This window comes from Tamandua tetradactyla, chromosome 15, assembly GCF_023851605.1.
Source record: "Tamandua tetradactyla isolate mTamTet1 chromosome 15, mTamTet1.pri, whole genome shotgun sequence".
NCBI lineage: Eukaryota > Metazoa > Chordata > Mammalia > Pilosa > Myrmecophagidae > Tamandua > Tamandua tetradactyla.
The window spans coordinates 26,301,348-26,323,239 of NC_135341.1; the positions used below are offsets into that span (position 1 = coordinate 26,301,348).

Consider the following 21,892-nt stretch of genomic DNA (forward strand, 5'->3'; position numbering starts at 1 on the left):
ACTAGGACCCAGCTCTCTATTAGTGCCACTTTTTTTCTGTCTCTCCTCAGGCCAGGGAGCACCAATGTTTGGTTTCAACACCACCTCCATAACATTAGCCTCCCTTAACCTGGGAGCAGTTAGTGATCCCAGCTGAGCCTTGCCTGGTATGAGGCTGTACTGCAGAGCTTCCAAGAAGGAGCTGAGGGACCTCTTGGGTTAGCAGCAGAACCAGGAGAGAACCAAGGAAGGGCTGCCAATCTCTCCTACAGGATTATTCCCCACTCTCACCTCCCTACCCCCATATCCACCAAGAAAGATGAGGTTGGTCCCACGGTTTGCATGTTAAGTGAAATTATTTGCCCATCACATAGTCATGTAAGACACTCAATTAGCTGTCACCTACTAGCTGCCTCTTCCCCATACCCAGCACTTCTCATCCACATTAGCTCATCCAATCTTTACAGCATCACAGTTTTAGAGAGGAGGAGCGCCCCCAAAGGTGAAGACTTTGCCCAGGGTCACACCGCTGCTAGGAACTGTGGCCTAAATCAGATCCAGCCAAGAGAACCAGACTCACTAAGAGCTGGCATCACTCAGGCCAAAGCAAAGAACTTGATTTTTCTTTTTTTAACTCAGTAGTCCACAAGGATGTCTGAATACTGGAGTCAACTGAGGAGCTTTTAAAAATCTCAGAAGTCCAGGCTGCCTCCAGGCCAATTAAAATCAGAATCTCTGGAATGGACTCACCCATCCCTATTTGTAAAACTTCCCCTGTGATGCCAATGTACAATCAGGGTTAAATCCACTGACTTAACCAGAGCAGGTTTTAAGGAGGAAGAGATGCTTATATCTAAGATAAGAAATGGTATTTATTAATAGTAATTGGTAATTATAGCCAACAGGGTGACCGTTCTGTGCAATTCCAGGGGCACAATTCATGGTATAATCTACAGGGGTGACACCCAGAGTTGTGCATATACAACCTGCCTTGCTGTATGTGGCAACCCCAGCAGCTAGTACTTACATAGTAAGCACTTCGCTCTGTGCCAGGCACTGTGCCAAGCATCTTGCAAATACCACTTCACTTATTTTAATCTTTACATCGTGAGGTAGAGTGCTACTGTAATCCCCATTTTACAAGGGAAAAACTACTGACTAAGAGCAGGGTCACAAATATCTTCTGCAAAGGGCCAGAGAATCTCGTCTCACCTGCTTGACTATGCTCTTCAGTGAGAAAGCAGCTGTAGATACGATACTTACACATAAGTGATAAATGGGTGTGGCTGTGTCCCAAGGCTCAAAGTAGGCCTGCAGGCCCCACCCCCAGATGGGAGGTGAACTCCTCCAAGGCTAAGAAGGGGCGGGGCCAAGATTCAAATCCCCATCTGAAGGACGCCACCGTCCAGACACTTCCTGCTTCAATCAACATTTCTTTGACAAGCAATAAAGGAGCTTTAGCCCTTAGCTTTTTCCTTCTGTGATTGACCAATTCCTCTCCCTCACCAGCTCTTCCCTTGTCTAATGAGCACCTCCCCTCTTTCCCCATCAGGGCCATTTCCCTAAAGGTACAGAAAGCCTCAGATTGCTCATGACACCCCAGCAGCCTCAGAGCCCTGGCAGGAGCAGCACTGCAAACCAACCCAGGAGGCCTGAACTTTCTAGGCCTAGCACCTGTGCTCTCCGTCAGGCCCTGTGCGAGGCTCTTGTACGTGGAAGCATTGTTCAGTTGAATTGAAAGGCAGAAAGGCTGGCTCAGCATTTCTGTAAGCCTGGGGGGCCTGCAGCCCATCCCCAGCCCACCCCACCCATGCGTGTGCACGGGATCTCACACGTGCTGCTTGGTGAAGTTCAGCACGCTGACAGGCGAAGGCAGCAGCTTTCCCTGCCTACAGCTCTGGGCTGAGAACCAGCCACGTCCTTCCCGATGCCTGCCTCACCCATCGCCCCACCCTGACCCAAGGAACCCTCCATGGCCCGCAGCTCCCCACTGCTTATTTTGAAAAAGTCCTGGAGCAGATCTTTGAGCCAGGGCTGGCCACTGATTAGACCTGGGGAGCAGGACTGGCTACGTAATTTGCAGGGCCCAGTGCAAAATGAAAATGAAGGGCCCCTTGTTTGAAATTTATTAAGAAAATATAAGATGCAGTACAACTGGGTCGAACTGCCTGGACAGTTATATGGGCTTTTACTCTGAAATTTAATGGGAGAGAGCCAGAACCAGAACCCGTCCTAGAGGCAGGGCTTCGGAAGGGTGAGAAACTAAAGTCACATAAAGAAACCAAATGACTTCTTTAAAAGTAAATCAGAAAAAAATAAAATAAAATAAAGTAGTAAATCAGGCTCTCAGTCATTGGACCAGATAAGTCCTGCAACCGGGAGGGCCCAGCCCCTCCAGAGCATCAACTAGTTCCATCCCCCTATCCCACATTATCGACAGCCCCTTCCAACATGAAAAAGTTAGAATGGGCATAGCCCAGACACCCCTGAAGAGTGAAGGAGGAGTTACACAGAGAAGGCAGGGTGTAACAAGTGAGTGTGACTGCTGAATCATTATATTGATACTTCTTTTAGTCTCCAGTTTCTTGGAGCAGCTAGAAGTAAAAACCTAAAATTGTGGAATTGTAACTCATCCCAAACTCTGAAATCTGTTCTACAACTAATTGTTGCCGTGTGCTTTGAAATGCATTGCTTTTTTTGTATACGTGTTATTTTTCACAAAAAAAGGGAGAAAAAAGTTGATTACGATGATTTTTTAAAGTTATTTTATTTAAAAATAAATAAACATATAAAAATAAAGCCACACAAAAAAAGTGAATCAGACTCTTTGCCGCATCTAACGCAAGAATGAAGACCACTTTGAGCAACCAGACTGTCAGCGTTCCAGAAAATGTCGACACTGGGCATGGTTACTGTGCAGGACCCAGAGGATCGAACCCTGCAGAGGGAGTGCAATCACCAATGTAGAACTCGGTTTCTTCAGGGAGAAAAAGAATCTGTTTCCGGTTGACGAATGGTGGGGAAATGGAATGGAATTGGCTACAAGTCCCGCTATCTGTAGTCATGTACTGAACATGCTCGAGGCTTCTGCTACTAGATGTAATCTGTAAATGCTCATGTCCCCATCAACGTCGCCACTCAGGAGAGTGGGTCTTTTATCAAAATTCAGAATTTCGTGGGTGAAAATATATCTGCAGCGTTCAGATGAGGCCGGGCAAGGGTTGTTCAGTATCTCAGGCCCAGAAAGATGAGTTCATTCTTGAAGGAAATGACACTGAACTTACATCACACTCAGCTGCTTTGATTCAACAAACCACAACAGCTAAATGAAAGGATGTCAGAAAATGTTTGTATACTGTGGTGGCTTGGAGTTATGTACCCCCAGAAAAACATGTTGACATCTACAGGACCTTTTGATGAGATTAATTCAGTTAAATTGAGCTGGATTAGAATGGGCCTTAATCCTATAACTGGGGACTTTATAGAGTAGGCTTGGGGAGCAACCAGAATTTGGAAGTCAACGGAACCTGGAAGGAAAGGGAAAAGACTGGCCATGTTGTGCATTGCCGTTTGATGGAAAAGCCAGTGAACCCCAAGGATTGCTAGCCAGCCAGAAAGTACCTATCATGGAAGGAAGCAAGTCTCCTAGCTCCAGAAACCATGGTCCAATAAATTCCTGTTTTAGAGCCAAACCATTGTATGGTATTTGTTTTAGCAGCTAGGAAACAAAAACAGATGGTATCTATGTCTCTGAAAAAGGAAAAGGTTTCTGGGCTGATGAATATGATCTAAGAGTTATTCAGCTATGGAGACAAATACCAGACCTAATTGATGTAATAAAATTCATCTTTTGAAAAAAAATCAAATCATACTCTCCTCAGCTGGAACCCCCTCTCCAGCCGCATTATACATCTTTGTTCCCTGAACAGACCAAGCTTATCCAAGGCACATGAGTCACACGTGCTGTTCTCTCTGTTCCGAAACGTCTCCCTCCCTGCTCTTCTCATCCATCAGATCCTAAGGATTGCCTCCTCCGAAAACGTGGTTCCTCCTGTTATTCTCTACCATAGCTTAGCTGTCTCCTTCATCGTGCTTTTCACAGTTTGCGACTGTTTATTTTTATTGGACTGGGTACATGTTTATTGCCTGTCTCCCTCTAAAAGGTCAGCTCTGTGAGAGTGGGTTGACATTGTTTAGTTCACCTCCATATATTCAGTGTTTACACAGCACCCGGAAAATTATGGGAACTCATACATTTATGGAATGAATAAATGTCTTTATTATGATGTATTTTCTCAATGATATTCTTGTTATGTAGGAGCCCTCGACTTTGTATATTTATTTTGTATCTGCCCTCATTACTGAATTATCTCATTTGCTCCAAATGCCTTGTTGTCAATCTATTTAGGAATCCTGGGCATATAATTGTATCTGATGCAAATATTAATTCTGCCATCCCCTTTCCTAAACTTGTACAAGTTATTTCTGTTTCCTACCTTATCACTTTGGCAACAGAGAGTTCTTTTAAAGATGATGTGACCAATGATAATTGTGTAGCTCTGGGAGGTTTGGGGCACAGAAGGACTGAGGGCAGGGTGAATAGTCAGAGGACCACAGTAGTTATTTAAATGTGCTGTGATAATGACCGGTGTAGGATGAGCGCTGAGGACATAGGAAAGGAAGAGCATTGATGACGATTACTCAGAAAAAGGATCGGTGGGACTTGATAATGAAGACAGGCAGAAAATGAAGAAAAAAAGCTTCTCAAAGCTCCAACTGAAATCAGGGTGTTCTAATCCATTGGCTGCCAGACAACCTGATCTCACTGACTAGGAAAACACCCACCTTTAAAAAGAGAGAAAAGATTGCTATAGCCAACTGTTTATTTTGTCAGTGCCCATTTTTAAACAACCACCAAATACTATCACAATCACTTGTTAAGGACCAAAAAATTAGCAAAGACACAACCTGAAAACTAACGTTGCCTTGTTAGAAAAGAGATGGGAAGAAAGGAAGTTCATTAGAATTCTCATTTTAGAAATAGTTCTGAGAATGTGAATTTGAGAAAGAAAACAGCAGACTGTGTCTCTATGTTCTGACACTTAATCTAGTTATATCTGAAATGTCTGGTAATAATTAACACTTTCTCCAGTTTACACAGCACCTTTACATACGTGGTCCTCATTTAAATCTCCTAACAGCACCCTACAATGGGTAATAGAAACTCCAAACATGTTTCTGGCATGCCACCATTTGCAAAGTACAGTCTCCTCTGATGCCTATAGTCCCCTCACAACTTGCCTTGCAGTTTACTACTGCAAGGAAAATACACTACTCCTGTATTTTCCAACTCCTCAGGGTTGTTACCCACTTCCAGGTTTGGCACAGAATACCATCCCTGTCCAGTTTACGTGGAAAACAACTTTGCATCCATAAAACCCCATTAAAGGCCGGTTAATGGCTTTCATCCTTTTCCCAGTGGAGAATTAAGTGAGGATCTGTCCATGGGAAACGTGGTGGTCCCCAACAAAGGGTGATCTGGCCCTTGTTTAGGCCAGGCCTGGCAGCTGGTGACTGAAGCCCGGAGGGTAAGGGACTCACGGACACCACATGACTTGGGGTGTTGGTTTCCAAAGACCAATGTCTCTGACCTTCAGTTTCTTCTTCTGGACAACTTCAAATGTTTTATGATCAATTACCAACAAATATCTATCGACTACCTGGCCAGACCAAGCCAGACCCCAAGCACACACTAGGAGCTCAACCTCAGAAAAGCTGGACTCATGAAGGGGGCGCAGCCCATGCCTACATTTTCACTGCAATTACTCAGCTAATGTAATATAAGCAGCTAATGACAAGACTGTGTCCACTTCTTTGAGACATTTTTCTAAAGAATTAACTCTCTCTCTCATTCTTGCTTTGGGCATTTCAAGGAGATGGCTTGTAGAGAAAAGGGAGCCCTTCTGCCTGAATTTCAAGTAAACTGGCAAATTTCTAGCTGCTCTGGTGGAAGTGAGGCCATTGAAAAGAAATGAGACATCTTCATGAAGGATGACAACCATCCCTTTGTAATTAGGGATGCAGCAGTCCCGGGATTTTATATTCTCTTCTTTGATCTCAAGAAAGTGAAAAGCTGGAAGCTTCCATGAGGGGATTTGAAACTATGGATAGGGAAGTACAAGAATAAGGAGTGAAATTTTCTTTTGATCACTGCATGTATCCAAATTCTCTCTAATAAGTATACATTATTCTTTCTACATTTTCTGAAACAAATTCGCTGAAAAACAGAAACTCAAACATAATTCTTTTTACTGTGGGGAAGAATCGTTTCTTGCAAAGCCAGGCCAAAAATGTATGCATGTAGGGCAGGCCACAGTGACTCAGCAGGCAAGTTTTTGCCTGCCATGCCGGAGACCCAGGTTCGATTACCAGAGCCTGCCCATGAAAAAAAAACATGTATGCAAGTATCATCATCCCGTATTTTGGGATCCAGTATCACTTGCCCTCCACACCCTAGACACTTTACAGACATTATCTCCAATCTTTACAACAACCCCATGAATAGGTTCAATTATTATTTCCACTCTACAGATGAGGAAACCAAGGCTCAGGAAGGTCTGAGGTAGCTGGCTGAGTGCCGCACCATAGCAGGTGGCAGAGCTCTGTTCAACACCAAAATCCTTGCCCTTCAACTGTGCCCTGAAGGCGAGGGTGGGATTCTGGGTCTGGCTCTGACCACCTCTTTTGCCCATCTTTACAGCCTCGATGTACTCAGAGATCCAGAGGGAGCGCGCAGACATCGGGGGGCTGATGGCGCGGCCAGACTACAGGGAGTGGAATCCGGAACTCATTAAACCCAAGAAGCTATTGAATCCCGTGAAGGCCTCCCGAAGCCACCAGGAACTGCACCGCGAGCTACTCATGAACCACAGAAGGTGAGGGCAGAGCCCATCTGCCTCCCCTGGCCAGCACCTCCTCAGGCCTCTTGGGACATGGGAGACACCCTTGTGGAAGGCAGGCCTGGTGGTCGCACTGGGGCTCCTGGAGGTTTAAAGGAGGGCTCGGGGCGCCCTACACGGTGCACCGATCTGAAGGGCCAGATCTCAGCAGACTCCTGGGAATGAGAGGACCCCAGAAAGCCCTGTTCTCCCATCCACTCACTACTTGATGCCTGCCCTCCACTTAGATTGCCTGAGTACCTACTATGTGCCAGGCCCTAGGCCCAGACCTGCGGGTACAAGAAGGAATGGAACCCAGTTCCTGCCCTCACTGGGGGGGATGGATACATAACCGGCAGTATGATCAGTAGTTCAGTGGGCCATAAATGGGCCTGGGACTGCAGAAGAGACCCAAGGGTGGGGTCCAAGATGCCTTCACAGAGGAGATGATGTTTCAGCTAAGGCCTGAAAAACATGCAGATGTCAGCCGGGCTAGGAGGTGGTCACTGGTGGGCAGAGGGAATTGTGTCTCAGCAGAGGGAAAATCATGCACAAATGGATAGGACACACAGTAGCTCGGTGTGTCTGGGGCTTGGATGGTGAGGTACAGGCCAGGGGAGGAAAAGGAGGATGCAGAAAGGGTCTTGAGCAGGGAAAGCATGTGGTCTTAGAGTTGCAGGAAGAGGGTCTGGGGAGGTAGAAGAGGGAGGAGGACAAGACACATCACTGGAGGGGCTATGCCCTGGGGATGCAATGAGAGAGACAGGCTTGAGAGGCATGTGGAAGCTGGTAAGGATGCGACTCCAGTAAGAGGCTCACTGTGAAGGGCAGAGAGGGTGGGGTCACCTCCCCACTAAGGCTTAGGAACTACGTCCGTGCTCACATTACCAGGATGAGGATAGCGGCGGCTTGGCTGCTCCCTCTGCTGGCCATTTCTGGTATTGTGCTGGCTGTTATTTTTCCATCTTTTGTTTTCAGGTGTGTGTGAGACTCACCTTCCAGCAGATACCATTTTGTTGTATCCTAGGGTTTTGTTGTTGTGATGTTTTCTTTTTTTTTTTCACTTAATATTATATCATGTGCATTTTCTCTAATTGCCTTTTAAAGCCATCTCTTTTAATGTCAAAAAACATCACTACAACCAATAACAAAACCCTAAGGGCAAAGTAGGGAAAACATTTGAAGTATAAATAACAGAAAAGAACTAATATATACATTTATCTTATAAAGCCATAAAGAAAGGATGAGCAAAAAACCAGTGCAGTTAGTTCACAAAAGAAGAAATGCAAATGGCTGGGGTTTTAGTTTGCTAAAGCGGCCACAATGCAACACACCAGAAATGGATCAGCTTTTAATAAGGTACTTTATTTAGTTACAAATTTACAGTTCTTCAGAGGAAAGGCAGCTAGCTTTCATCTGAGTTTCTCTGTCACATGGGAAGGCACACAGTGATGACTGCTGGCCTTCTTTCCTGGCTTCTGAATCCATTGGCCTTCCCTGAGGTGATTCCTTTCTGCGTCCCCAAATGTCTGGGCTGAGCTGTGAGTGCTGAGATGAGGTATGTTGAGTTGCTGAGAGCTCTTCGGACCTCTCTCTTTTAAGCCTCCAGCTAATTAAATTAAACGTCACTTATTGAAGAAGTCACCCCCCCTTAGCCAACTGCAGATGTAATCAGTCACAGGTGAAGTTCACGTACTGATAATTTAAGTCCACAGCAATGGAACTATGGAGTATTGCACCTGACCAAGTTGACACCTGAACCTAACTATCACGTGTCCACCCCTCGTCAACCTGGCAACCATACACATCACCTTAAACCTTACTTAATCCCTAAATAGAAAACAATAACAGATTTTATTTTTACCTAACAATGATCATCTTTCCTGTATACAATGCACTATATCTTTCCATATACAAAATACATTCATTTCATCATAATATTCCAAAAGCCTTAGATCATGTCAGTAACAATAAAAATACAATACCGACTCAAAAATAGTACGTCTCATCAATGTCATTCACAGATGGTCTGTCCTAAAGCAAAATGATCCTCTGGCTGTGAACCTATGAACTTAGAGCAAGTTATCTGCTTCCAATGTACAAAGAAGGAACAGTCATAGGATAAACAATCTCATTACCATAGGGAAAAATTGAAAGGAAAACAAGGGTCACCAGAACAGAACAGTTTCGAAAACCTGCAAGGCAAACTCCATTAGATTTCAAAGTCTGAGACATTTATCCTTGGGGCTTTAGAAAGTGGCAGTTCCATACTTTCCAAGGGCCTATGCAGTGGCTTTGCTCTCTCCAAACACTGGGACGGTTGCAATTTTGGAGGACATTGGGGAAACCACCTTTTTGTTGGCCCCACCTTCTCCAAGCTTCGGGGCAGCACCTGGGATCTCTACCATCTCCAGGGTACACACTCAGCCCCTCCAGGACAATAGGGTGGCAGCCAGGCTCCTTGCAATCTCCCATCTATGTGCTCCAACCTCTCCAATGCCTAGGGTGGCACAACTCTTCCTGGGCAATGAAGCGGAAGGTCCACTCTCTGCTTCTGGGGCAAACACACTCTCTCCACATAGACGGGTAGGTCTGCTCTCCTGGCCTGAGGTTTATTGACTTCCGCCTCTGAAGTTATTTTTCCTACAGTTTGTTCCTTTTCTGTCCCTTTGAGCCAGACTGGCAGAGGTTCGGTTTATACAGACCCCACAACACTCCTGTTGGTTTTCTATGCAACATGCTGGCATTGTGTCCATCAGACGAAAGGACTTCTCACATATCCTTTCTGGAGAACTCCATCTCAAATCCTGTAATGGCTGACTGCTTCTATGTTTTGGTTAAACACTCACATGGGGCACTATTCTCTGGGGTCTCCTTTTCTAGAAGCCCAGAATTTTCCAGACCATCAATTTCTGGTTTCTTTGTACCTAAGAGTTCAGTCCTTAATCTATCTCTTTCCTCTCATATCAAAGGTTGCTCTATGTGAATAATAATCAAAGAAACACAAATAAATAACAAATATTATTTTTTGCCTACCAGATTCTCACCTGTAAAAAAAACTGACTGGTGACAGTGGAGAGAAATTGATACTCGTGTACACTGTTGTCAAAAGTATAAATGAGAGGGGGGCCAAGATGGCGGCGTAGCGAGGTGTGGGATTTAGTTTGTCCTCCAGAACAGCTACTAAATAACCAGGAACAGTACAGAACAGCTCCTGGGGCCACGTCAGTGACTGGACACACAGCGTACCCCCGTCTGGACCAACTGGACCAGCTGCGAGCCCCCCCAGAGCCGTGAGTTCCCCAAGCCACGGTGGCTGGCGCCCCTCCCCACAGGCTGCTTCCCAGAGGTGAAAGGAAAGAGACTTTACCAGCAGCAGGGGCTGAGCACAACTAAGCTTCAAGTGTGGAATTAATTCACAAATTCTGACTACTAAAAATAGCCCCCCAGCTCAGTTGAACCTTGAATAAAAGCAGAGGTCGCTGGTTTTTGCCCCGCTGCCGAGGGGGGCAGGGCTGACAGAAAAAGAAAAAAAGAAAAAAAAAAAACAGAGTTTTTTGTGGATCTGAAAAGGTCTGGGCCCTGAAGGAAAGGAGGGGGCACATAGGACCTGGATACACAGAGCAACGTACCAACTTAAGCTCTTGATTGGCAAACCCAAGGAACAGGGTCCTGCTCTGAAAAGGATTTTTCTTTTCCTCTTTTGTGGCTGTGTTTCTATGGATTGGTTACTCTTTGAATACGGCTGCAGGGCTTCTTGGGCTCCACTGCCTCAGGCATAGGCAGAATTGAGCTTATTGGAGAGCTTCTCTGCAGCCTGTGCCTTCCCCAGGAGAGGGGTGGGGCCCAGCTCAGGTGGAATCCCTCCCTCAAGGAATTCAGACCCCAGGGTCTGGAAAAGTGAAGTGATTAAAGCCAGTCTACAACCTCTCTTCTGTCTCCACCACACCCTCAGCAGGGAGAGTCTGCTGAAGTTAAAGGTACCACATCATCTTATGCTGGTGGGACTTGCAGGCTGACAAGCACCACATACTGGGCAGGTTAAGAAAAACAGAGTCCAGAGACTTCACAGGAAAGTCTTTCAACCTGCTGGGTCTCACCCTGAGAGAAAACTGACACAGGTGACTCTTCCCTCCTGACAGGAGGCCAGTTTGGTCTGGGAAAATCTGGCTGGAGTCTATAATACCTAAGTAGAATCTCCTAAGGGTAGTGGGGGCAGGGGGAGGCAACATACAGGCAGGGCAAGAAACAAGAACTGAAAAATTCTGATCTGTTAAACAAAACCTAAGCTAGAGGTCCAGAATAAGCTGAACTAATGTCAAAAAACAGACAACAAAGTCATCCAGAAAAAAAAAGTGAAAACAATCTCCAGAATAAACTAATTAAGGTAATTAAATGCCTTGATGCCAGCAAAAAATAATGAATCATACTGGGAAAATTGAAGATATGACCCAGTCAAAGGAACAAACCGACAATTCAAATGAGATACAGGACTTGAAACAATTAATTCAGAATGTTCAAACAGACATGGAAAACCTCATCAAAAACCAAATCAATGAATTGAGGGAGTATATAAAGAAGACAAGGAATGAACAAAAAGAAATTGAAAGTCCGAAAAAACAAATCACAGAACTCATGGGAATGAAAGGCGCAGTAGAAGAGATGAAAAAAGAAAAAAAAACAATGGAAACCCACAGTGTCAGATTTCAAGAGGCAGAAGATAGGATTAGTGAACTGGAAGTTGGAACATCTGAAATCCAACAAGCAAAAGAAAATATTGGGAAAAGAATGTAAAAATATGAGCAGGGACTCAGGGAATTGAATAACAAAATGAAGCACATGAATATACGTTTGTGGGTGTCCCAGAAGGAGAAGAGGAGTGAAAAGGAGGAGAAAAACTAATGGAGGAAATTATCACTGAAAATTTCCCAACTCTTATGAAAGACTTAAAATTACAGATCTAAAAAGTGCAGCGTGCCCCAAACAGAACTGATCCAAATAGACATACTCCAAGACACTTACTAAGCACAACATCAGAGGTCAAAGAGAAAGAGAGACTCTTGAAAGCAACAAGAGAAAAGCAATCCATCACATACAAGGGAAACCCAATAAGGCTATGTGTGGATTTCTCAGCAAAGATCATGGAGGCCAGAAGACAGTGAGATGATATATTTAAATTGCTAAAAGAGAAAAACTGCCTACCAAGAATTCTATATCCAGCAAAATTGTCCTTCAAAAATGAGGGAGAAATTAAAAATTTTCAGACAACAAAACCACTGAGCAAATCTGTGACCAAGAGAGCAAGAAATACTAAAGGGGGCACTAGAGACAGATACAAAAAGACAGGAGAGAGAGGTGTGGAGAAGAGTGTAGAAATGAAGACTATCAGCAAAGATAAAAGGAAGGAAAATTAGATATGACCTATAAAATCCAACAGGCAAAATGGTAGAAGAAAGTGCTACCCATACAATAATAACACTCAATGTTGATGGATTAAACTCCCCAATCAGAAGACATAGACTGGCAGAATGGACTAAAAAAACAGGACCCATCTATATGCTGCTACAGAAAATGCATCTTAGACCCAAGGATAAACATAGGTTGAAAGTGAAAGGTTGGGAAAAGATATTTCATGCAAATAATAATCAGAAAAGAGCAGGAGTAGCTACACTAATATCCAACAAATTAGACCTCAAAATTTAAAACACTTAAATGAGACAAAGAAGGGCACTATGTATTAATAAAAGGAACAATTCAACAAGAAGACATAACAATCATAAATATTTATGCACTGAGCCAGAGTGCTCCAAAATAAATGAGGCAAACACTGAAAAGAGGAATAGACATTTACCATAATAATTGGAGACTTCAATTCCCCATTCTCATCAATGGACAGAACATTTAGACAGAGGATCAATAAAGAAACAAAGAATTTGAATAATACAATAAATGAGCTAACCTTAACAGATATTTATAGAACAATTCACCCCACAACAGTGGAATATACCTTTTTCTCAAGTGCTCATGGATCATTCTCAAGGATGGACCATATGCTAGGTCACAAAGCAAGTCTCAATAAATTTAAAAAGATTGAAATCACACAAAACACTTTCTCACATCATAAAGGAATGAAGTTGGAAATCAATAATAGCCAGAGTGCCAGAAAATTCACAAATGTATGGAGGCTCAGCAACACACTCTTAAACAACCAGTGGGTCAAGAAAGAAATTACAAGAGAAATCAGTAAATATCTCGAGGCAAATGAAAATGAAAAAATGACATATCAAAATTTATGGGATGCAGCAAAGGCAATGCTAAGAGGGAAATTTATTCTCCTAAATGCCTATATAAAAAAGAAGAAAGAGTAAAAATCGAGAAATTAACTGTCCACTTGGAAGAACTAGAGAAAGAACAGCAAACTAACCCCAAAACAAGCAAAAGGAAAGAAATAACAAAGATTAGAGCAGAAATAAATGAAATTGAGAACATGAAAACAATCAAGAAAATTAACAAAACTAGAAGTTGGGTCTGTGAGAAAATCAGTAGGATCGATGGGCCCTTAGTGAGGTTGACAAAAAGAAGAGAGAGGATGCAAATAAATAAAATCAGAAATGGAAGAGGAGACTTAACCACTGACCCCACAGAAATAAAGGAACTAGTGAGAGGATACTATGAACAACTTTATACCAATAAACTCAACAATGTAGGTGAAATGAACAACTTCCTAGAAAGGCATGAACAACCAACATTGACTCTAGAAGAAATAGACAACCTCAACAAACCAATCACAAGTCAAGAAATTGAATCAGTCATTAAGAAGCTCCCCAAAAAGAAAAGTCCAGGACCAGATGGCTTCACATGTGAATTCAATTTTCAAAAAAATTGAAGAGGAGGGAAAGCTACCTAACTCATTCTATGAAGTCAACATCACCGTCATACAAAAGCCAGACAAAGATATTACAAAAAAAGAAAACTACACACCAATCTCTCTAATGAATAGAGATGCAAAAATCCTCAACAAAATCTAATCCAGCAGCATATTAAAAGAATTATACACCATGACCAAGTAGGATTCATCCCAGGTATGCAAGGATGGTTCAACATAAGAAAATCAATTAATATAATGCACCATCTCAACAAATCAAAGCAGAAAAACCACATGATCATCTTGATTGATGCAGAAAAAGCATTTGACAAAGTTCAACATCCTTTCCTGTTGAAAACACCTCAAAAGATAGGAATAGAAGGGAACTTCCTCAACATGATAAAGGGAATATATGAAAAACCCACAGCTAATATCATCCTCAATGGGGAAAAACTGAAAACTTTCCCCCTAAGATCAGGAAAAAGACAAGGATATCCACTAACACCATTGTTATTCAACATTGTGTTGGAAGTTCTAGCCAGAGCAATTAGACAAGAAAAAGAAATACAAGGCATCAAAATTGGAAAGGAAGAAGTAAGCCTCTCACTGTTTGCAGATGATATGATATTATATGTTGAAAATCCTGAAAAATCCACAGCAAAACTACAAGAGCTAATAAATGAGTACAGCAAAGTGGCAGGTTACAAGATCAACACTCAAAAATCTGTAATGTTTCTATATACTAGTAATGAACAATCTGAGGGGGGAAATCATGGGGAAAATTCCATTTACAATTGCAACCGAAAGAATAAAATATTTAGAAATAAATTTAACTAGAAAGACAAAAGACCTATACAGAGAAAACTATAAGAAATTTTTAAAAGAAATCACAGAAGACCTAAATAGATGGAAGGGCATACTATATTCATGGATTGGAAGACTAAATATAGTTAAGATGTCAATTCTACCTAAATTGATTTACAGATTTAATGCAATACTAATTATAATCCCAAAAACTTACTTTTCAGAAATAGACAAACCAATAACCAAATTTATCTGGAAGGGCAGGTTGCCCCAAATAGCTAAAAGTATCCTGAGAAAGAAAAATGAAGTCGGAGATCTCACACTACCTGACTTCAAGGCATATTATGAAGCTACAGTGGTTAAAACAGCATGGTACTGCCATAAAGATAGTTATACTGACCAACAGAATTGAATAGAGTGTTTAGATATAGACCCTCTCATCTATGGACAATTATCTTTGACTCACCTGGGACAGAACAGTCTCTTCAATAAATGGTGCCTAGAGAAATGGATATCTACATGCAAAAGAATGAAAAAGGATCCATATCTCACACCCTATACAAAAAATAACTGAAAATGGGTCAAAGACCTAAACATTAGATCAAAGACCACAAAACTGCTAGAAAAAATGTAGGGAAATTTCTTATAAATCCTATAATAGGAGGTGGTTTCCTAGACCTTACACTCAAAGCACAAACATTGAAGAAAGAAAGAAAGAAAAGGGAACTCCTCAAAATTAAGCACTTTTGTGCATCAAAGAACTTCATCAAGAAAGTAAAAAGACAGCCTACATAATGGGAGACAATATTCGGAAATGATATATCAGATAAAAGTCTAGTATCCAGAATATATACAGAGATTATTCAACTCAACAACAAAAAGATAGACAAGCCAATTACAAAATGGGCAAAAGACTTGAACAGACACTTCTCAGAAGAGGAAATACAAATGGTCGAAAGGCATATGAAAAGATGCTCAACTTCCGTGGCTATTAGGGAAATGCAAATCACAATGAGATATCATCTCACACCCACCAGAATGGCCATTATCAATAAAACAGAAAACAACAAGTGCTGGAGAGGATGTGGAGAAAGAGGCACACTTGTCCACTGTTGGTGAGAATGTCAAATGGTACAACTGCTGTGGAAGACAGTTTGGTGGTGTCTTGGTTAGGGACAGGTGTCAACTTGGCCAAGTTGTGGTACCTGTTTATCTGATTGGGCAAGCGCTGGCCTGTCTGTTGCAATGAGGGCACTTCATAGGATTAGGTCATGATCACGTCAGCTGCATCCACAGCTGATTCCATTTGTAATCAGCCAAAGGGGAGTGTCTTCTGCAATTAGTGATGCTAAATCTAATCATGGGAAGCCTTTTAAGGAGGACTCAGAGGAGACAGGTTCCATTCTTGCTTTGGCTGGTGAGCCTCTCCTGTGGAGTTCATCCAGGCCATCCATCAGAGTCATCGGCTTCACAGCCTGCCCTGTGGATTTTGGACTCTGCGTTCCTACGGTCACGTGAGACACTTTCATAAATTTTATATTTGCAAGTGTTCCCTCTTGATTCTGTTTCTCTAGAGAACCCTAACTAATACAGGTGGTTCCTCAGGAAGCTAAGTATAGAATTGTCATATGACCCGGTGATACCATTGCTAGGTATCTACTCAGAGGACATGAGGGCAAAGACACAAATGGACATTTGCACACTAATGTTTATAGCAGCATTATTTACAATTGCGAAGAGATGGAAACAGCCCAAATGTCCATCAACAAACGACTGGCTAAACAAGCTGTGGTATATACATAATGATGGAATACTAGGCAGCTGTAAGACAGAATAAAATTATGAAGTATGTAACCACATGGATGGACCTTAAGGACATTATGCTGAGTGAGATTAGCCAGAAACAAAAGGACAAATACTGTATGGTCTCACTGATAGGAATTAACATTAATGAATGAACTTGGATAATTTCAGTTAAGAACAGAGGTCATCAGGAGATAGAAATAGGAATTCAGAAATGGACAGCACAATACCACCTACCTGTAATACAATAATGTTAGAACACTGAATGAAGCTGAATGTGAGAATGATAGAGGGAGGAGGGCTGGGGGCACAAATGAGATCAGAAGGAAAGATAAATGATAAAGACTGAGATGGTATAATCTAGGAATGCCTAGAGTGTATAATGATAGTGACTAAATGTACAAATTCAAAAATGTTTTGTATGAGGAAGAACAAAGGAATGTCAATAATGAGGGTACTGAAAATAGATGGTAATTAATATTTTAAAACTTTAACATATGTGTGAGATTAAAGCAAAAAAAAATTTATTTGGTACAAAATTTTTATTTTGACTAGTGCATTTCCTGATATAACTTATGTGGACAGCTTAACTGAACACCATAAGTACATGGAACCTTAAGTAGGGCATGAGATTTTGTAGGTTTGTCCAGAGTGATGCCTCAATATATCCCAGAAGGATTTGAACAGTGAATAAAAAGGTATTTGCAAAGTCCCCTTGGGGGAATGGTGAGAAAGGGGGAAAATTCAACTTCCCCACATGGAGAATTCGTGACATTCTCACAGTGGGGACAACCAAAGCAATAGGCTGAGTCCCCAATCTTGGGGGTTGTTCATATGAAACTTAACCCTGCAAAGGATAGGCTGAGCCTACTTAAAATTAGGCTTAAAGAGTCACCCCCAAGAGAACCTCTTTTGTTGCTCAGATGTGGCCTTTCTCTCTCAGCCAATACAACAAGCAGACTCACTGCCCTCCCCCTCTGTACGTGAGGCATGACTCCCAGGGGTGTGGACCTTCTTGGCAATGTGGGACAGAAATCCTAGAGTGAGCTGGGACTCAGCACCAACGGATTGAGAAAATCTTCTCGACTGAAAGGGGAAAGAGAGAAGTGAGACAAAATAAAGTGTCAGTGGCTAAGAGATTCCAAATAGAGTCGAGAGGTTATCCTGGAGGTTATTCTTACGCATTAAATAGATATCTCCTTTTTAGTTAAGGCATAACAGAGAGGCCGGAGGGAACTACCTGAAAATGTAGAGCTGTTTTCCAGTAGCCATGTTTCTTGAAGATGATTGTATAATGATATAGCTTTCGCAATGTGACTATGTGATTATGAAAATCTTCTGTCTGATGCTTCTTTCATCTACCTTATCAACAGATGAGTAAAACATATGGATTAAAAATAAATAAATAATAGGAGGGACAAATGTTAAAATAAATTTAGTAGATTGAATTGCTAGTGATCAATGAAAGGGAGGGGTAAGGAGTATGGTATGTACAAATTTTTTTGTTTTTATTTCTTTTTCTGAATTGATGCAAATGTTCTAAGAAATGATCATGATGATGAATATACAACTACGTGATGAAAAAAGAATGTTCATATTGTATGTTGATTGGTTTTATTAATAAAAAATTTTTTTTAAGATATCAATACAATGAAAAAAAGTATAAATGAGATGATCTTTCTTGGGGGCAGATGGAAATAAGTATCCAAAATCTTCTAAAAAGAACTGACCTGGCAATTCCACCTCTAGAAGCTTATCTTAAGAAAATAACCAAAAATAGTATAAACCTGGTATCTTCAACCAGACTGGCTTGGGTTCAAATCCTCACTCGACTTGTCCATAGCTGTGACTTGGACTCATGTCTTAAGCCCTAGGAGCCTCATTTCTCTTCCCTGTAAAATGGGATAGAAATAGGACCACCTCCTGGGGCTGCCAGAAGAATTGCACAAGATAATGGGGGTTGGGGTGGGGGACTTTCCTGACAACATCTCCCACTCCAGGGGCCTTGGTGTGGACAGCAAGCCGGAGCTGCAGCGTGTCCTGGAGCACCGCCGGCGGAACCAGCTCATCAAGAAGAAGAAGGAAGAGCTTGAGGCCAAGCGGCTGCAGTGCCCCTTTGAGCAGGAGCTGCTGAGACGGCAGCAGAGGCTGAACCAGGTGGGTGGATGGTCCCTACTCCCAGGCCAGTCCTTCTCCAGCTGTCTCTTGGCCCAAGGGACAAGTGAGAAGGAGGATGAGCAAAAAGGGCACTGCAACCAGAGTCCACCACTGGCCTGAGTCCTTACTCTGCCACTCACTTCGCTCTGTGACTCTGGAAGGGCGAGTCTTCCCCTCTCTGAGCCTCATAACCACCCTCTGAGCCGGGCAGTATTCCCAGTCTAGACGTGGGGACCCTGAGGCTTGGATGAGTGTAAGTGATTTGAACTCAGCTTCGTAGGAGACCTTGGTCTCATGCTCAGCACCCTCCCCCTTCACCCACCACAACAGTGATTATCAGTTCCGGTTTCCCCACTGAGAGGCCCATTCATCCAGGCCCCCTGGCTCGGAAAACAGGAATCCCCCTCGTCCCACCCACTGCACTCCTCTGTTTCTTTCTCCTTCAGCTGGAAAAACAACCGGAAAAGGAAGAGGACCATGCCCCGGAATTTATTAAAGTCAGGGAAAACCTGCGGAGAATCGCCACCCTGACGAGTGAAGAGAGAGCGCTGTAGAGCCGGCCGCTGGGGCGCTGACACCCCCCTCCCACCCCTCTGTACCTGTCAGCCCGGCTTTGGGACGTCCATGATGGTCCCACTCACTCCCGTAGAAATATGTCACCCCAGAGGACCTGGGGGCCCCTAAGCTCCCAGGCTTCTCCTTCTCAGCACCCACTGGAGAGGAAGTCACTGCCCAGAAAACTTCCACCACAGCGCCTCCCCCTAAGGGAAAGTGTGTGCCCTGCCCAGGGGATTGTCCTGGCAGGAGGGAGGGACGGCACCTCTCTGACCTGACAAGACTCCAGTCTGCCCAGGAGCCTCAGAGGCCCGATGGGCCCTGCTTCTTGGAGCAGTTCCGCGCCTAGATTCCTGGAGAACTCCCCAACTCATGTTTTTACCTGCTGCCAGGTGCGGGACAGCCAAGCAGAGTGACTCAGGACACCTGTCCTTGAAAGCCACTTAGGGGAAGCAGATTCAAGTGGCAGTTATCTGCGGTGGAAGGTTACTAACAAAGATAGCTTTATAGGGTTGGCCAGGCTTCTCTCTCTCTCTCTCTCTCTCTCTCTCACACACACACACACACACACACTCAGGCTCATATTCTCTCCTCTCCACAGCCCTCCTTCTCCAGACCCTGTAACCACACCTGGCCAGGGCCATAGTAGCCCCACTCCCAGAAGCCTAGACTGGCCCTTCTCTAGACGGCATACCAATCCTCTGGGGATCCTGTTGAAATGCACCTTCCCATTCAATAGACCTGGAGTGGGGCTGCAATTCTGTGTTTCTAAAAAGCTCCCAGTTAATGCTGAGATCGCTGGTTTAGGATCACACTGTGACCCACAAGGCTGGAACATCCAAGGGCGGAGAATATTGGAAATATCATCCCTGAAGCCATCTCTGTCCCCTGAAGTCCATGGACCTCTTCCCTGGGCATCTCCCACCCCACCTGCCATCCCGGTCCTGCCCTCCTTCTGCAGCCCCAAGGGCTCCTCATTATCCCAGGGACTCCAGGCCTGGGGAGGCTTCTGCCCAGCAAATGCTGTTGGTTGTATGATTGTTGTTTTCACCAGAAATGCTTCTAATTGCCAATCTGCCTTCTTTTACCAGTGTAACCACACTGTTATGATACAATTCTAGCCAAAAGAGAGAGAGAGAGAGAGAACACTTCTTTTTTTAATCTCTCCCTACAGCTTTGTGAGAGCAAATACACACTGATTTCCAACAAGATTCTGGAGATAAAAACAGTGGTGTGAAGACCCCACTCCCCTTTATGGACTGGCCATGGGGGGTCCCATTCCCAGCCTCTGCCACTTCAGACCTAACTCCTCCTTGGATTCTAGCTCCTGGGCAGCTCCAGGGAATCCACCCCTTTTTCTTCCTCAAAAATCCCTTCCTATGCAAGATCAATCTTTTAACCTTTTGCCCCTATCCCATTTTTAAAGACTTAGAGAATAAACCACGCCTGCTTCTTTTCCCCTGAAGAATAAAATCCCTGCTTCTAGTTTTGTAAACCAATCATTTAAGGGGGAGGGGCAGTGCTGGAAAAATACTTCCTTTCATCCCTAAAACTGCCAGAAGTTGCTGTTGCTGGGATGCTGTTTGATTCTTGGAACCAAAGGGGTGGTGGGGCAGAGGGTGGAAAGGGTTCATCCCGGTCTTATTCCTAACTGGGCAATTTGGGAGAGATCAAAGTTGTCCTTTCCCTGTGTGTGGTATTAGCATAGGGGTGTAAATATGTCATGTTGCCCGTGTATATGTGTGTGTCTGTATGTCTGTGTGTCTGTGTGTGTGTATGTAAGTTAAGCTCTAAATGCCTGAATGTGACTACATTGGTGAAGATGTGGTAATACTGTTCTAAATATCTGCCAGGTGAAGGAATGCTACAGATGCATGACACCTAAATAAAAACCTCCACTCCCCTAAAAAAACTTGCCCTTGGGGGTCTATATGTTGTGAAAAGAAATCATACAGCGTATCCATGATGGAGGAAACCCTCCAGGGGTCACTTGGGACTCCACCCAGTGGTCCCAGAGGTGCTCCATGGAGGCAGCAAGTCATGGAGATGAAGCCCCGGAAGCAGAAGGGACCTCAAGCACCACGTCGCCCAGCGGAGCAATGGCAGACTGCCTTGGTTCCCGCCCCAGTGGACAGTGCCAACTCTTTCTCTTGAGCTACCGGCCATAGCACAAGCCAAAAAACCACATTCTTGCTTTTCCAGCCTGCTGGCAACTTGGATGACTGTGTAATAGATGTGGCCAGTGAATTTTAAAAGGAAGTCTATAAGGGCATATGGGAAAGCTTACTCTTTCTTATCTAATAAGTGGGACAGGCATGGCAACACATCCCCCTGTCCCTCCCTTCTTCCTGCCTTGATAGAGGAGGTGATGCCTGGAACCACAGCAGCCATCTGGCTACCAGGAGAGAAGTCCAAGAGAATCACAGAGATGTCAACCTTATCATCATTAAGCTGCCAAATCCATGCAGGCAAACATCTTCCTGCAGAATTCTTATAAATGAAAATAAAACCCTCCTTGTTTAAGCCATCATTGGTCATGTCTCTGTTACTTGCAGGGAAATGCATTCCTATCTGACCTAGAAGGCCAGTCCTACCTGCCCATCAGAATTACCTGCAGGCTGTGCTAAAAGCCCACAGTCCTCTTTCCCATCAAAGCTTACTGGATCAGGATTCCCAGCAGCAGTGCCTGGGATCTGTTTTACTACACCTGCTCCATATAGCCAACTTGGCACCCAATCGGAAGACTGGTATTTGAACATCACTAATTCATTCATAATTCAACAAAAATTTA

General features: G+C 43.6%; 1 protein-coding gene across 5 annotated transcripts in view; it reads left to right on the forward strand.

Annotated features, from left to right (window-relative positions):
- The window catches only part of FAM107A (family with sequence similarity 107 member A), a 78,517-nt gene extending 56,889 nt beyond the window's left edge, over positions 1-21,628 (forward strand). For all 5 annotated transcript variants that reach the window (XM_077128848.1, XM_077128849.1, XM_077128852.1 and 2 more), the window contains 3 exons: positions 6,740-6,914; positions 18,390-18,546; positions 18,993-21,628. In XM_077128848.1, the coding sequence (XP_076984963.1) occupies positions 6,740-6,914; positions 18,390-18,546; positions 18,993-19,100 (440 nt within the window). In that variant the 3' untranslated portion in view covers positions 19,101-21,628. The remainder of the gene's footprint in view (positions 1-6,739; positions 6,915-18,389; positions 18,547-18,992) is intronic.
- Positions 21,629-21,892: the final 264 nt, after the last annotated feature.